This window comes from Eurosta solidaginis, chromosome 3 (genome assembly GCF_040869045.1).
Source record: "Eurosta solidaginis isolate ZX-2024a chromosome 3, ASM4086904v1, whole genome shotgun sequence".
Classification (NCBI taxonomy): Eukaryota; Metazoa; Arthropoda; class Insecta; order Diptera; family Tephritidae; genus Eurosta; species Eurosta solidaginis.
Window position 1 is genome coordinate 247,771,375 of NC_090321.1, and position 15,664 is coordinate 247,787,038.

General features: G+C 35.6%; 1 protein-coding gene across 3 annotated transcripts in view; it reads left to right on the plus strand.

Moving 5' to 3' along the window:
• The window catches only part of Dh44-R2 (Diuretic hormone 44 receptor 2), a 39,569-nt gene extending 26,004 nt beyond the window's left edge, over window positions 1-13,565 (plus strand). Inside the window, exons 7-13 of one of the 3 annotated variants that reach the window (XM_067775830.1) lie at window positions 1,178-1,257; window positions 6,046-6,156; window positions 6,214-6,402; window positions 9,999-10,123; window positions 10,184-10,237; window positions 13,001-13,064; window positions 13,219-13,565. In XM_067775830.1, the coding sequence (XP_067631931.1) occupies window positions 1,178-1,257; window positions 6,046-6,156; window positions 6,214-6,402; window positions 9,999-10,123; window positions 10,184-10,237; window positions 13,001-13,064; window positions 13,219-13,233 (638 nt within the window). In that variant the 3' untranslated portion in view covers window positions 13,234-13,565. Of the gene's footprint in view, window positions 1-1,177; window positions 1,258-6,045; window positions 6,157-6,213; window positions 6,403-9,998; window positions 10,124-10,183; window positions 10,333-13,000; window positions 13,065-13,218 lie in introns of all 3 variants that reach the window. The other 2 variants (XR_010951303.1, XM_067775831.1) reach the window with 2 other exon arrangements.
• The last annotated feature ends 2,099 nt before the right edge of the window (window positions 13,566-15,664 follow it).

Sequence of the window (15,664 nt, forward strand, 5' to 3'; positions counted from 1 at the left end):
GGCGTTTTCGAAACGGCAGCCGAAATAGGGTGATAATCCATTCAGCAGTCGATATGTACGTAAACTATGAATGAAATAAACTATTTTCCAGTCTCACCTTTCCAAACGGTAGTACGAAGGCCCCGGAATTTAACTTATGTGTGTTATCAACTACTATAGAATTATCGGTTTGTGTTTAAAATATGAAAGAAATTATGTTGGGTTTTATCCTCATAGGAAAATCGTAATTTTCACCACTATACGACATTCTTATAATCCCAAAACCGTCTACAACCAGGACCAAAATATATATGTATATTTTCGAACCTGGTATTACCGTATCAAGAAACCTGAGAAATTCGTTTATTTGAATTTTAAAAAGCACACATTTTGTTCAGAGTTCAATTTACAAACCGAAAATGTGAGATACTATCGAAAACTATCGATAGTATTTTTTAAACTATCGAATGGCGCCATTATCGAGAGTCCTGAAACTCTACATTTATCTACATACTTTGCAGAACTGGAAATTGGGTGTTTCACCTCCTACTTCAGCATCTTATAAGCCGGCCTTCGGCCAATTTCTGCCTATTCTATCCTACCTCTTCAGTTAATTACAATGAAATAGATTTTATTCATATGAAGATTTCTACATGTCTCGAAGTATCCGTTTTTCTAAAAACTTTAGAAGATATTTCCCCGTTGGGGATGTTAACATGAATATCGAGCTATGCTAATAGCAAGATCGTAGCTTAAAAGTTTTGTTAAAAACGCCGTATGTCGGACTTTCTATAAGTAATTTAGCACTCAGCGAAGTCATTAATGAAGACGTATGTCAGGAGTCAATTTAAAGAGGTTGTAACCGAAAAGAATAAGTTGTTGACGGGAAAGATATATATTTTTTCAACTAAATCCCTTGTCATAATTTGTAAACGACTTAAAACGGTTAAATATACTAAAGCAGACATATGTGTGAATTTATATTACAGTTCACCAATCTAAGTACTTGGTGAAATCTGGAAAGGAAATAAAGTAAGTCTAATTCACATATTTTCTGACAGAAATTTTATTTTTCCAGTTACTACCTTTCTAAGCGGTCTCCTGAGATACGACTTTATTAATGACTTCGCTGAAATACAAATTATTAAAAGCATGTAACTAAAATGTTGTACACACCTTCTTCTTTATATTATTCTAGGTATACCAGCTATTATAACATTAATTTGGTCGATTGCGAAAATCTTTGCCACTTCACTAGAAACTGAGCATTTTAATGGCGTAAGTATATGTCGGAGCTGTTAACAACTTAATTTTTATTGCCATCGGTAGTAAATAAATGTGTTTTGCTGAGCTGAGAAATATAAACAATTAATATACATACATGCATATGTAACATCGCTATAGATGAAAAAATATGCACAGAAAGGCGTATTTTCAATATTCTGCATAAGATATAAAGTTTTGTTATTTTTAAAATTCTGCACGGCGGTTTATGGACTACGTATTCCCTTCTTAGGAGGAGAGCTTAGAATGTAGCGTATTAATTACGTGTTCACTCTATCTGAAAATATTTCTGTAGAAATACAGCATAAAACACCTTTTATTTGATACCCAATTTGGCGTATCTCATGCATTACTTTTTAAATTCGAATATGTGGCAACCTTATCCCTAAAAAGCAACACCCACGTAGGAGAGCTAAAAAAATACAGCATGTTACTGTTACACAAAAATTCATCCCGATTTGCCAAGCCGTTTTCGAGATAGTAGCGGATATACGAAGCAATATACTCGTATGTATATTAAGAGATAAGTTAGTAACCCAAGGATGCAGTCAGTCGCAAGCTTTCAAAATGGCATTGTGTACAGTACCAGTGTGTCAACTAAGCGATAAATGTCAAAATTACAAACAGCCTCGCTCACCTGATGCAAATCTCAGGTCTAGAGTTGCATTTTTGGTACCTAAGAGTACTTTAAGCTGAGTTTCATTTGATAGTTTAATAAAACTTTGTAGTTTTAACAGATGAAATAGTTGCATATGTATATTTCCGGGGAAATATAAATAATAGAAGATTTGTAGCCTCCAACAATGCGGAAAGATACCAAAAGCAAATTTTATTTAAATTAGAGTCAAAAAGGTCTAGAGAAACTTAACAAAATATAAAGCGTGTAACATGTTTCCCTCAGGAAAATTTTCACTTCTATGACTGTTTACACAAATGCATAAAGCAAAATTATATAAACGCTTTGGTCGCCTCAAAGCAAAGATAATGCAAGGCATTTGATTGTTTTTCGTATGGCGCCGTCAAAGCGTAGGCACGCAACCAAATCGTTTATGTAAATATTTTGATGCTTCGCCGACAGATGAGTTAAATTTATGGCAGCTCCTATATTTTGCCAAGCAAAGTTTGTTGAATGTTAAAGGAGTCAAAAAGTTGAGAAATTCTCAAAGGAGGATTTACAACTCTCATCGCTTCAAAGCGAAGAAAATGGCAAGGAGTCTCATTTTTATATTATGGGCCTGCCTAGGCTTCAGATCGATGCAACACAACCAAAGCGTCTATGTAAATCCGCCTTAATTTCTGTCGCTGTGAAAGTCTCCCGCAAATAAAACGGTGCTGTGAGTGGAAGCAAACCAAAGAAGCGGGCAAAAATATGAATGAATGAAAGTTTAACTATTAGATACATTTTTATGCAATAACATTGTTGTTTTTTCGTTTAAAAATGATGTTACCAGACTCTTTTATTACACAAATATAATGAACTTGGGTACAGAAATTCAGAAATCCTAGAAAATATTTTACCGATATACTTTGTTGTTGAGTTTAAAAAGTTTTTCACAATAATTTGAAAAATTCTACGTTTTCTATGCTTTTCACACTTAGAAAAGTAACCTTGTATAATAAATTAAATTTTTAATGGAAGTTAATAACTCTGAACTGAACAATTTTCGCCATGAAAAAAATTAAAATGCTGTGGAACAGAAGCAATACTTTTGTGACTACAAAAACCCTGTTTCTATCTTTTACGTCCCTGCACAGAACCCTAATTGACCGTTTTCAACCGAAACAACAATGGCAACCCAGATTTTCCCGTCATGCTCACTTAAACGAGTGCCTGTCAGAAAGAAGTCAACACACTTGTACTTGTACACTATGCAAAATGGTAGCTCATAACAGAGCTTATCGCTAGTGCAAAAAACTTCATGCAAGCCGTTTTCGACATAGTGATGGATATAAAAAAAAAGAACATTTTAAATTAGGGGGCATCCCTAGGTGGCAGCCATACCTAGAAATATTTTTGTTGTCATAACACATTGAATATCTTTCATTTGGTACTGATATTGGCGTTCTCATATTTTCGATATTTTAAGAAAAATCACTATAAATTGTAAAACTAAAACTATGCAAACCAAACTCTAATACGTTTTCGAGAAAATTTAAAAATTCGAGAAAACTTTTGGGTTAATTGGTACATCGATTGACAATTACTTTCGACAAAACCGATTATTTTGTATATCTCTTGACATAAGCAAATTGCATATACATATTTGTTCTCTCAATATTAAGGTACTTAGATTAATTCACAATTTGATATAAATTACCATCATTAACCCTTCAGGACAAAAATGGGACTTTATAGGTACACAAATGACACAGCACTTAAATTGCCTTCTATCATTTGTTGAACCAAGCAAGACTTTCTCAATTCTTTTTTTCGCCACCTTCTTGTATATTAATCCACAATTGTTAATTAAGGTTCTAATGTTAACGGTTTAAATTCTATCAGCGAATAATCGATTGATCAATAAGTGCTGACTACTAACTGGTCTTTGTATAGATGTCAAGGAAAATTTCAGAATTCTTTTTCCACATGCATATAGCTATCACTTGGATACTGATGTATCCTGTTCGAAAATATGAATCAAGATTCTTTTATCAACGGTTAAAGCGCTACGTGGCTTAATCGGTTTATCGACAACTTCTGTCGATTCGTTTGAACAAATCCAAATAACAAAGTTCGTGCTTTTGCAGTATATAAGTATTTACTTGGCGACTAATCCACAATGCTATGTAAGTTTCATCATTAACCCTTCAATGCAAAAATGAGAATTTATCGATACTCAAATGACCCACCACCTAAATTGCCCTATATTCCTTGAACCAAGCAAGATTTTCTAGATTCTTTTTTTGCATTATATAGCCACGTACTTGAAGATTAAGTTACAATTGGATTCATAGCTCGAATTAGGGCTGGGTCATTTGTGTATCGATAAATTCCCTTTTTTGCCTCTAAGGGCTAAAGATGGAACTTTATATCAAATTGTGGATCAATCAACAAGTGGATACTTATATATTGCAAAACAAAATGTTTGTTATTTTGCTTGTTTCAGGAGATATTCACAAGTTGACAGAATTCATCGATGTACCGATTATCCACGTAGTACCTTAACGGTTAATGATGGAATCTTTAGTCAAATTATGAATTAATCAAGTGAAGGCAATATGCATGCGAAAAAAAAATTTAAAATTTTGCTTCTTTTAAGAGATATACACAGTTAGCAGTCAGTACTAATCGATCAACCGATCACTCGCACGTTGAAATTGAACCGTTAATGATAGAACCTTCAATCATATTTTAAATTTATCTACAAATAGTTGGCTGTACAATGCAGAAAAAGAATTCAGAAAATCTGGCTTGGTTCAAAGGATATAGGGCTATTTAGGAGCTGGGTCATTTATGTACCGATAAATTCCCATTTTGGTCCTGAAGAGTTAATAATGGAACTTTATATCGAACTGTGGATAAATCTGCAAGTAAGTACTTATATATTGCAAGAACAAGAAGTTATTTGGCTTTTTTAAGAGGCACGAATCGACAGAAATTATCGATAAATCGATTAACTCACGTAGCGCTTTAACCGTTAATAAAAGAATCTCGAGTGAAATTTTCGAACAGTTTACAAGTGATATGTAGCTATATGCATGTGGTAAAAGAATTCGAAAATTTTCCTTGTTTTAAGAGATATACACAAAAATTTGTTAGTAGCCAGTACTGACCGATCAGCCGATCAGTAGCACGTAGAAATTGATCGGTTGATGAAAGAACCTTGAGTCAAATTGTGGATTAGTCTACAAGTAAGTGGCTATATAAAGCGGCCGCCGTGGTGTGCCGGTAGCGTGCTCCGCCTACCACACCGATGATCCTGGGTTCACGCCCGGGCAAAGCAACATCAAAATTTTAGAAACAATTTTTTTTAATTAGAAAAAACTTTTGTAGGCGGGGTCGCCCCCCTGCATTGTTTAGCAAGCATTCCGAGTGTATTTCTGCCATGAAAAGCTCTGAGTGAAAACTCACCTGTCTAGCAGATGCCGTTCGGATTCGGCATAAAACAAGTACGTCCCGCCGCGCCAATTTGTAGGTAAAATTAAAAGGAGCACGACGCAAATTGGAAGAGAAGCTCGGCCTTGAATCTCTTCGGAGTTTATGGCGCCTTACATTTATTTTTATTTATTTATTTAAGTGGCTAAATAATATAGAAAAAGAATTTAGAAAATCTTGCTTGGCTAAGGAGGTATAGGGCAATTTAGCTGCTGGGTCATTTGTGCACCAATAAATTCCAATTTTAGTTCTGAAGGGTTAATGATGGACCTCTATATTAAACTGTAAATTTATCTGAAAGTGGGTACTTAGATATTCCCAACAAAAAAAAATTCTCATATTACTTCATTCATGAGATTTACACAATTGTCGATTTAGTAGTTGTCGATCGACATACCGATCGATATACCGATTAACGATTAAACCACATAGTCTCCGACCCATTTTTGTTAGAACCCTGAATCAAAGGCTAATCTAGAAGAAGGTGGCTATACAATAAAATTGTTTGCAGAATCTTGCTTGGTTCAAGAGATGTAGGGCAATTTATGTATGTGCTGGGTCATTTGTGTACCGATAAATTCTCATTTTTGCCATGAAAGGTTAATTATGGAACTTAAAATCAAATTGTTGATTTATCTAATCATTACATTAATTTAATTAGAAACAATATTGATTTATATTTTAAGTTATTTATACAATGTTCATGGTTGCGAGAATCTCACATAGATTGGATTTTTCAAGGTCCTACCTGTCTAGTATTAATACTCAATTTGATGTTTCTCATACGCATCATGTGGGTAAGTACTTACAGTATTTATTAAAATTGCCTTTATTTATTATAAAACTCCTCCAAGGTACTCATCACGAAATTGCGTTCAGCCAATACTCTGGAAACGCGACAATATCGAAAAGCATCTAAAGCTTTACTTGTACTCATACCTTTATTTGGTGTCACATATCTCATTGTCTTATTCTGTCCTGGTGGTGAAGGAATTACGCAGAACGTATTTGAAAATCTGCGAGTCTTCCTTATAAGTACACAGGTAATTTTATGAGTCTGTAGCACAACTTGATCGAAATTATCTAAAACAAATATCAAGCTCTCGAAAGTTTTCAAGATTTGTACATAACACAGCACAAAAAAATTAGAAATTTTTCTTCCAACAGAGTAACCATGGTATTTTTCAGAAAACACTTTTCATAGTGATCACTTCCGCTGAACACACTTCTGAGTAATTTGTTATCTGCACTTAAAGATTAAGCGGTGACAAGAGGCTCTCGGTCATGGTAAGCAATCTGTGAAAGTTACAACTTTGGTATTTTCCATAAACAAGTGGTTGGAAGTAGAGGTTTACGCCGATCACTTTATCGGCGGCGGCGGCGTAGGCTCTATTATATACCGGCGGCGGCGGCGTGGTCGGCGCGCCGGCATACGCCGGTGCTCTTACTTTCAAAAAGCTTAATTTTTCTATTTAAAAAAAAAATATTTAGGAAAGGTTTTGTTTGTATGTATTTAAGGAAATCAACGTTTTGGACATTTCGGAAAGATCCGGGGTTTTTGCCTCAAAATCTCGCAGATCGTTCAAAAATTTTCAGGAATAGCTCCTTGCGGAGGGATTTTCCCTCGTTCACTTACTCCAGAGAAGCTTCGAACCTAACCCCGGAATTGGCACTGCTTCTCGAGGTACATAAAATGGTCACACTTTTGTTTGTATATCTCGTGCAAAGCGTAGTTTCACCTGGGGTTAACTCTTAATAATCGTCGCGAACACAATTTCTTTAAATTATTTGTGGCTCCTTGACGGTCATGCACAAAGGCGGCTTACGGTTACTATTAATGGTCTATTAATACTCATGACGCTTGTGGCACTCCCCATCAGGGAGAGAAATGAGATGCTAACCAAACAGTTCCTGTTGAATACCCAGAAACATGGGCATCCCAACAGACATCTGATTGATGAGCCAACACCGCCTAGGGCCGCAAGGAGTCATCTCCGTAAGCATTTTGAGGAAATACGGCACCTGAGAACTCAGCCGTATGAAGCAAAAAAAGACAAGCAGGTTCTTGGTGAACTCACAAACAGGCGTCGGACCTTTATGCAAGGAATTGCCCGGTGTATCCAGTACTTAAAAAACAGTACCCAAAACTTGCGGAAGAGGAACGCATACACCCCAGGGAAACGCGAGTCACTCTGGATACTGTTACAGGTTAAACTCTTACATATCCAGAATCAACCCCGGCATACAAAATGTATGCCCGCTTGCAATGTGTCCCCACATGACACCAACCATCTCTTTAATTGTAATGTGGAACCAACGCCTCTAACACCCCTTTCATTATTGTCCACCCCTGTTGAAACAGCAAATTTTCTTGGACTCCCGTTAGAGGATATTGATGACAATTTGTGATCGGTCGCAGCTATTAGGTGCGGCGAAGCATTGCTACAACAACAACAACGATCTTGGCACAGGGCGTCTCCAGTTTTTTCGGCTGTTTTTAAGAGCTACAATTCCCGATGTGACCATTCGGCCAAGGATGCCGCCCTCGTCTAAGTGGATGTCATTGCGGAATGGGTGAAAGTCGTATAATCCTCGGCGCATCTACATAAATAAAATTTTACAAGGACCCTGGATAAAATTTTTAAAATGTAGACCAAAGTTTGCAGACGTTTGTGTTGACAACATTGATTTAAATAGTCTTCGTTAAATCAAAACGATATTTTAGAATGAAAGTCGACCGATTTTAAGTTGAAAGATGTTAACTGTTGTTTTCCGGCCTTATGATATAAGAGCTCATTATGGATGACCGCGTAGCTTCAGAGTAGTTCAACTGTCCATTACATTAGGGTAGTAGCACACACGGTCATAAGTTGGAATGTCTTGCTTCACCACTTTGAGTATTCTTGCGAAGGACAAAGCCTCAACTGGTAAATATATGTGCCTACCTATTCACATTTGTAAAAGGAGCCGTAACGTGTAGGTGATATTTAGACTTGTTCAATGTGATTGACTCCAAGGGACTAGTTTGGGATAGTGCCGCCAATTTTAGGAAATGTCAAACCGGGAAGCTTTGATGTTGAAGGATGAAGTGTGAAAATCAAAAATAACATTTCAGACGCTGTTGTATAGTTTCGCAAATAAACAACAGATGTTTGAATGTAAGTCCAAGTGATTTTTCAAACCCTTCTCATACGTACATACATATATCCTCAACTTAGTATGATGTAAGAATCATTTCAAAGGGGTGTTTATGCCCCTAGAACCTACTAAAGGATTTTGCATCACTGATTTCGCTTATTCTTTCAGCCAATCCCAATAAAACTTTTTTAAAAATCGGCACTTTTTTGGGTATTTTGCTTTTTTTAACAACGTGAGGACAATTTGAAAACATGTTCGCCGTGGGTCATTTTATTTGAATTCATTATTAATTTTTTGAAAAAAAATAATAAAATAAAATATGCAAAGTGAGCATATAAATTATTCTATAACTTTTCTTTTAGTGTTTTGTTTTAATAACTTGGTAAATTGAGCGATGCAAAGTCCGTGTTAAGCTGAAATCGAAAACACCTGTTTTTTAAATAACTTTTGAACATTTAGAAAGAGTTAAATTTCGCAATTAGTGTCTTATAACTGGCAGTGATGCGCATCCGTTGATATCACTTTTGACCATATCCGACCAATTTTCGACATGAACAATAAGTGGCCTAAACAGTCTTAAACGAGAAAATATAGTAACGCGCCGGACGCCGCCGCCGACGCGCTGATATTTTGGACATTCGGCAGCGGCGTGCGAAAAACGACCAAAATCGGCGGCGTATATCTCTAATTTGAAGTGCCAAGTAAATCTTTAGCAACATGTTGCATCAGCACGTAACAATTTCCCGATGTCTCCAAAAAATTAAATAAAAAAGTTTTAGAAGTAAAATGGTACATATTTAGTGTTAGTATGAAAATTTACTTATGTTATAAGAGCCATAATTTTTTAGAAACAAAGCTTAAACTCTTTCCGAGTCTACGTCCATGACCGAAGAAGACCACAGCACCTGTTTAACATTCAAATTAAAAGTAAACTAATCGAGCTGACTAAAAGTTGTTCAGCAAAATTCTTTCTACGATGCCACCTTTCAAGAAAATACTGTTGTTAATTGTCTGCAAAATCGCTGATACATAGTAATTGTGAAAACAACTCAAATCGTAGCATATGTATCTCGCCCAGTGGTGCACTGCAGAGCTTCGGAAAACTAATCGGCGTTCCTCTATACGCATGGCGGAACCATACAAGGTGGCAGCAAGGTGACATACTTACAAACATAAATAAAAGTTCCATGTACTTTGTTTTTGTAAATCGCGTCTGCACCAGAAGTTGAAGTGTCAAATCATATTAAAAAAGTATCAATCAGCTGATTTCCGGCAGTCACCTGTTACCGTTTCCGCCATGCAAGCAGTTAATCAGTTATAGCTTGTACTTCAAGCAGTAAGCCTCTCATGCGCGTGTTCTATGCTCAAACATTCTCCATGTAACACGTATTATTACAAAAAAAGTTGCGTCTGTATTCGAGGCTCTGCCGGCATTGTGCACCACTGTTCTAACTTATCACTTATATTTCTAAAGTGTTAACTATTTTTGTTTTTGTCATAGGGATTCTCTGTATCCTTATTCTTTTGCTTCTTCAACTCAGAAGTTCGTCAAGCATTGCGACACCGCTTGGAAAGGTGGCGCGATAATCGACATTTGAAAAATGGAAACGTTCGTCATAACCGAAGGTAGGAGAAAAATACTGCAATTTGAAATAAAATAAAATACCTAAAGCTAAACATCTTTAGACATCGGCTCTCCAAAGAGTACTCTTCACATCGCTCAAGAACTGAAAGCTTACGGTAAGTAAGAAACCAAAAACATTGGGATTCAAAGATTTACAAGAGCAAAGCATCAAAGTGGACGAGTTTCTTTAAAAGTACCCCGCAATAGTCAGGTTAGTTTCAAATCTGTGGCCGGTACAAAATAAACAGTTAGGTCAATGCACATTTCATCGGCCAAATAACACAGCGTAACCGCATTTGTGGAGCAGAATTATTCCAACTTATGATGAAGAGAACAATCTGTCAATCTTCCAAATGTTACGTTTCGTTTCTCAGACTATGGGACATTATATTTTTATGAGTATTCCATAAAATCTTAACCAAAAATAGCACCGAGTATCGACTGCCTGAAGGCATCCTCCATCCTTCTTCGCTACCATTACGACAGCGCCTTACTTCACCGAAGTTTGAAAAGTGCCTTATATCAAAATTTGCTTCAAGAACGCTTTGCCTCAGATTTGCTTTTCCAAAAAGCCCTATTTCAGAAATTTTCGCAATGAAGACACATGCATGAAATAGTTCAAAAAGGCTCTAATTCATAATTAGTTTCAAAAACTGCCTAAAGCACTATAAAAGCAATACCATTTGAGCTGAATAGCACGTTTTTGAAACAAGTTCTGAGACAGAGCGTACCGGGTATTTACCATTTTTTTTGGGTAAATACCAGGAAAATACCCAGAATATTCTTTTTTTCTGTCTTTTTTTGGGTATTTAAAAATCATTTGAATCGAGGCTGCTTGGGATTAGAATGCAGCAATTAAATGTATACGTCATTTGAAACTAAACAATCGTTGTTTGTTTAAAAACAACCCAGCAAACACTCGGAGTCAACAATTAGTCTGAAAGGAGTTCAAACTTTAGATCGTTTTCACCTCGTTATGTACTCATTTAGGAGCCTGAACCGAATGCTATATGACTTCTAGCACGCTCATATTTTGCCTCTAACATAAGTCTTATTCAGGCCTCATATACTGCTAATTTTCAGTTCTTTAATCACACTACTTCAGGGCATTTAGGAAGAATTTTTGACACATCCGAAGCGGAGACCATAGGGAAGAAAATTGTTGTGATAAAGCTCCCATGAGGATAAGATAGAAATGAAATAAGTATTAGTTGAATTAATTATTTATTTAGAATAAATTGTCGCAGAAAAATTTCTGAGTTTTGATTCCGAAGCTGCCTAGTTTACTGATTTTAATATTTTTCGTTTGTTCATAATTTTATCAAATTGGAGTCATAAAACACTCTTAAGTGATAGTGTTTTTGAGGCTGATATTTTCTACATATTTCGGACCCATATTGATCTCCAGAACTGTAAGCGCTTTGAGAATGTTTATAGGGTACACATATTTACGCAAACAAAGCTACCCCTCAAACATGCTCAGGATGCTCATAATTTAAGTGTCCGAAACAAGTCCAAAATAAGTGGGCAATGTAGGAATTAGAAAAGCGTCGAAACCTGTAGGAAGGTAAAAGAAAATTAAATTTTTGGCTTTTATTTAACGGCCTAAAAGCTTCTAACCTAGCATGCAAAAATTATCATTTGTTCAAACATTTATGTTCGTCAAAGCTAGTTTGGAACAAATATTGATACTTTGTTACGACAAATTTTAATTTTAATACAAAATGGTTTACATTTGTACATTATTGTTACCCTTGCTATTCTTTCTTTGTATAATCATCGACATTTTTCCGCTCATGGACGCTTCTCGACATTTTTAATGTGACCGCAAAGCTGCCACACTCTGTCCTGGTGTGGCGAACTATATATGCTCCCATTGAGCGCTGACGGTGCCTAATAAATAGGCCAAGTAGGTGTCATATAATCAGAGTTTATAATGACGCCGGAAACAGTTCCTTTGAGATTCATGCCGGACTCTTATTTAGGCTCAAATGATATAGGTTAATAGTCTCATCTACGACGACCATTGCAAGAAAGGAAATACATTGGTTTCGGCCTCCCAAATGATATTTTAGATATTTTTCTTACTCTTTTTTGACTTAATTTGTTTACTGGGTAAACTTAAATTTTTGCAACTATTGGCTAAATATTTTTGAAAAACACTGGATTACAGATTAAAACTAATTCCACCGATAGCGTAAGGTATAACTACCCACCTATATAGGAAAAATTGGCTACATTTTGGATTGAATTTGTGTGTTTGTTTCCCCCCTTTTTGAAAAGATTATTTTTACCCTTCTTTTGGAAAAATTGGCTACATTTTGGATTGAATTTGTGTGTTTGTTTCCCCCCTTTTTGAAAAGATTATTTTTACCCTTCTTTTGGTTAAATATTTGGGTATTTTCCCATTTTTACCATATATAACCAATTTACCGGGTATTTACCCCTTTCCCATCTCTATTAATAACCCGATTCAGCTTTGCAAAGCCATTGCATTTCAAAAAATGGATTTCGATCTCGGCTCTTATAGCACGATTCTCGGATCTGATTCTGAGCTATAGTTTTATTTCAAACTTTGCGTAGGGAGTATTTTAAAAGAAAGTCTGATATAGGGTTTTCTTAAAACAAATTATGAGATGTGGACGTTTTTGAGCTGGCAACGGAGTTAGGGTGATATTCCACCTCAAGATCTTTTCGAATTCTTACAAGTTATGAATGTTTTAAAGGTCACAATATAATATGGGCTGAACACTATTCGATTAAAATAATTAAATTAGGTTATTACCCTTTTATAACACAAACGTGTTTAAACAGCTAAATGCTTATGTTCTCAAAATTAACTCCTTTTTTTAGTATAAATATTTAGTCGGTTTTTCTAGGTATGAAGACCTATTAAAAGAGAACTCACTAAAGAAACGCAAAGGGGACCAGTTTCGGTCAGCGGTAAGCATAATACCAACCAGATGAAGGCAATTAAGATCAGAAAGATTCCTTACTCTTAGGAATTCACAATGGTTTAATTGATTGTATTTTTTTTTTTTTTTATATTTAATTATCATTTTTTGATGTTTCATTTATTTATTTTATTTTTATTTAGACTCACGTCATCTAGTCCAGTACCAAATGGAGGGAGTCATGATTGAACCTCATGTTAAGTCAAACACAAAAAATCACACAGAAATGCAAAGGAATAACCTACTAAGTCTTAGTTATAAAGGCAAAACTTTTTAATTTTAATTAAGTATATATTTTTAAATATATTTATAAGAACATTAAAAATATTCAAATTCTGAACATCATGTTTGAAATTTTTATGTTGTTAACCAAATGTATATATCGTAATTTAATATTCTGTTAATTATTTTATATTTTAATATCAACTTATGAATGTAAGATACCTAAACAAGCCCTTTTTACTCTAAATATATACTTTTAATTGTTCAGCTTTATAGCATTCAAGTTTTTAATTAGACTTTTCATTTAATTAAATTTTATCGAGCTCAAACTGAGATTTAGTTGAACTTGATATCAACACACCTCTTTAGGGCCACTTTCACCATCTTCAGTTAGTCACTTATCTACAAGTTATCAATTTCGTTTTCTTCATGCTAACGAAAGCTTCACGTAACTGTTAAGTGCAAGGAACAAGTGTAAACAAAAGCCAGCTGTTTGGCTAGGTTTTCGTGTATTCATTCAAGAGATTTTTCCGGGCGTTGGTCACCCTCTGTTGATGAAAACGAAAATGTTGAAGCTATCTCTATCAGATATTGTTATCCTCCAGGCATGGCGGAACTATACAAAGTGGCAGCACGGTGGAACACATACAAATAAAAATACAATTTCCATATACTTTGTTTTTGTCAGTCGATGGACTAATGTCAAAATCGTACTACGCCGGAAGTGTCAAATCATACTACAAAAGTACCAATCAGCTGATTTCCAGCGGTCACCTAATACTGGTTGCACCATGCCTCCAGGCAGGTAAAATCTAACTTAACTAGAGATGGTGAAAACGGCCCTTATCTACCAAACAGAAAATATCATCAATTTAAACACTCATTTGTCCACAAAAATCAGCAGCAGTATGCATTAATTACCTTCTACATGAAGCTGCAGTTCTTAAAGGCCAAAGAATCAATAATGACAAACGATGGGCTCCCTCAAGGAAGCTATCTGTCCCCCTGTCTTTTCAACCTCTATACAAAAAGCGTATTTACAAAAACTTATTCAAACACATTATCGAGGATGCCAACACAAAATTGAATCAATTTTCTGACCATTTCTTCCTAATGGCATCGCACAAAAACCTGTCACATGCCTCTGAAGTCCTACAAGCCAAATTCAATGACTCCTCCAATCTATGGCAGCAACTTCTTCGGAGAGGTTTAGGTCTAACCCATGCAACCCCATGCCATTTATAAATGCACTATCAAATGAACTTACACCTACAGAAAGAGACAAATGGCTCACTGCCAAAGAAATAATAAACAACACTAGCTTAGACTCCAACTTCATGCAAATGCTAGCCAGCTACGCGCAGATATATAATGAGTTCAAACCAATTTTCGACAGATTTCAAATAGTAGATACATCCGTATTCTCCTCAAACCTAAAATTAATAACATCAACCCTACCTGACAAAAAGTCCAACCTAGCTTCCAACATAATACAATCACTGTATTATAGTATTCTTAACGATTGTGCAAGCCTCTTCGCAGATGCATCCGTAGGAACCACAGCAACAGGATGTGGAATATACAATCAAACGGATAAAAGTGAAATATCCTTCCAACTCAATCTTAAATCCTCCTCATGTTGCGGGGAAATATTTGCCATATATATGGCACTGAAGTATGCCAAGGATAATCAGTATAACAATGTTGCAATTTTTACGAACAGCCTAGGCGTATACCAACTCCTCTCCAAAGCTCACACACAAAACCGCTATATTTCAAAAATCCACAAACTAATACGAGACAATAACCTTGATAAAACAGACGTAATCTGGACTCCCAGTGATAAAGGTATGACTGGTAATTAAAAAGCCGATACTCTTACAGAAAATGCACGAAACTCTAATAATATAATACTAGTCAACCCCTCCAAAGAAGAAGCCCTTAGGCTCATTAAAAACCAAATAATGGACATACGGTAGGGGTAAGTACTGAACTACGCTAGAGATAAGCAAATTATTTTTACTAATTCCGAGTAAACCTAACAAAACATGGTTCCGGAAATACAATCTTAACCGAAAACAAATTAAAACCTTAAATTAAATTCTCTTTGGATGCACTTATGACGGTGGTTACCTGCATAATATAAACATTCTGGAGTCCGACTTATACCATTAGCTCATCAGTGGTGCTAGTACCGTCCATAATATTGTAACGAATTTACTTGCAAATCCTCTTATTTGCAATCCTCTGCTAAGTTCGAATCACTAAACTGTTGAATAAATAACTCCAATATTGAATAATGGAAAAATGGCCTTTATTAAAGTACTTCACAATAACACTTATACTTTGCTACTCGCTGGCTTAATA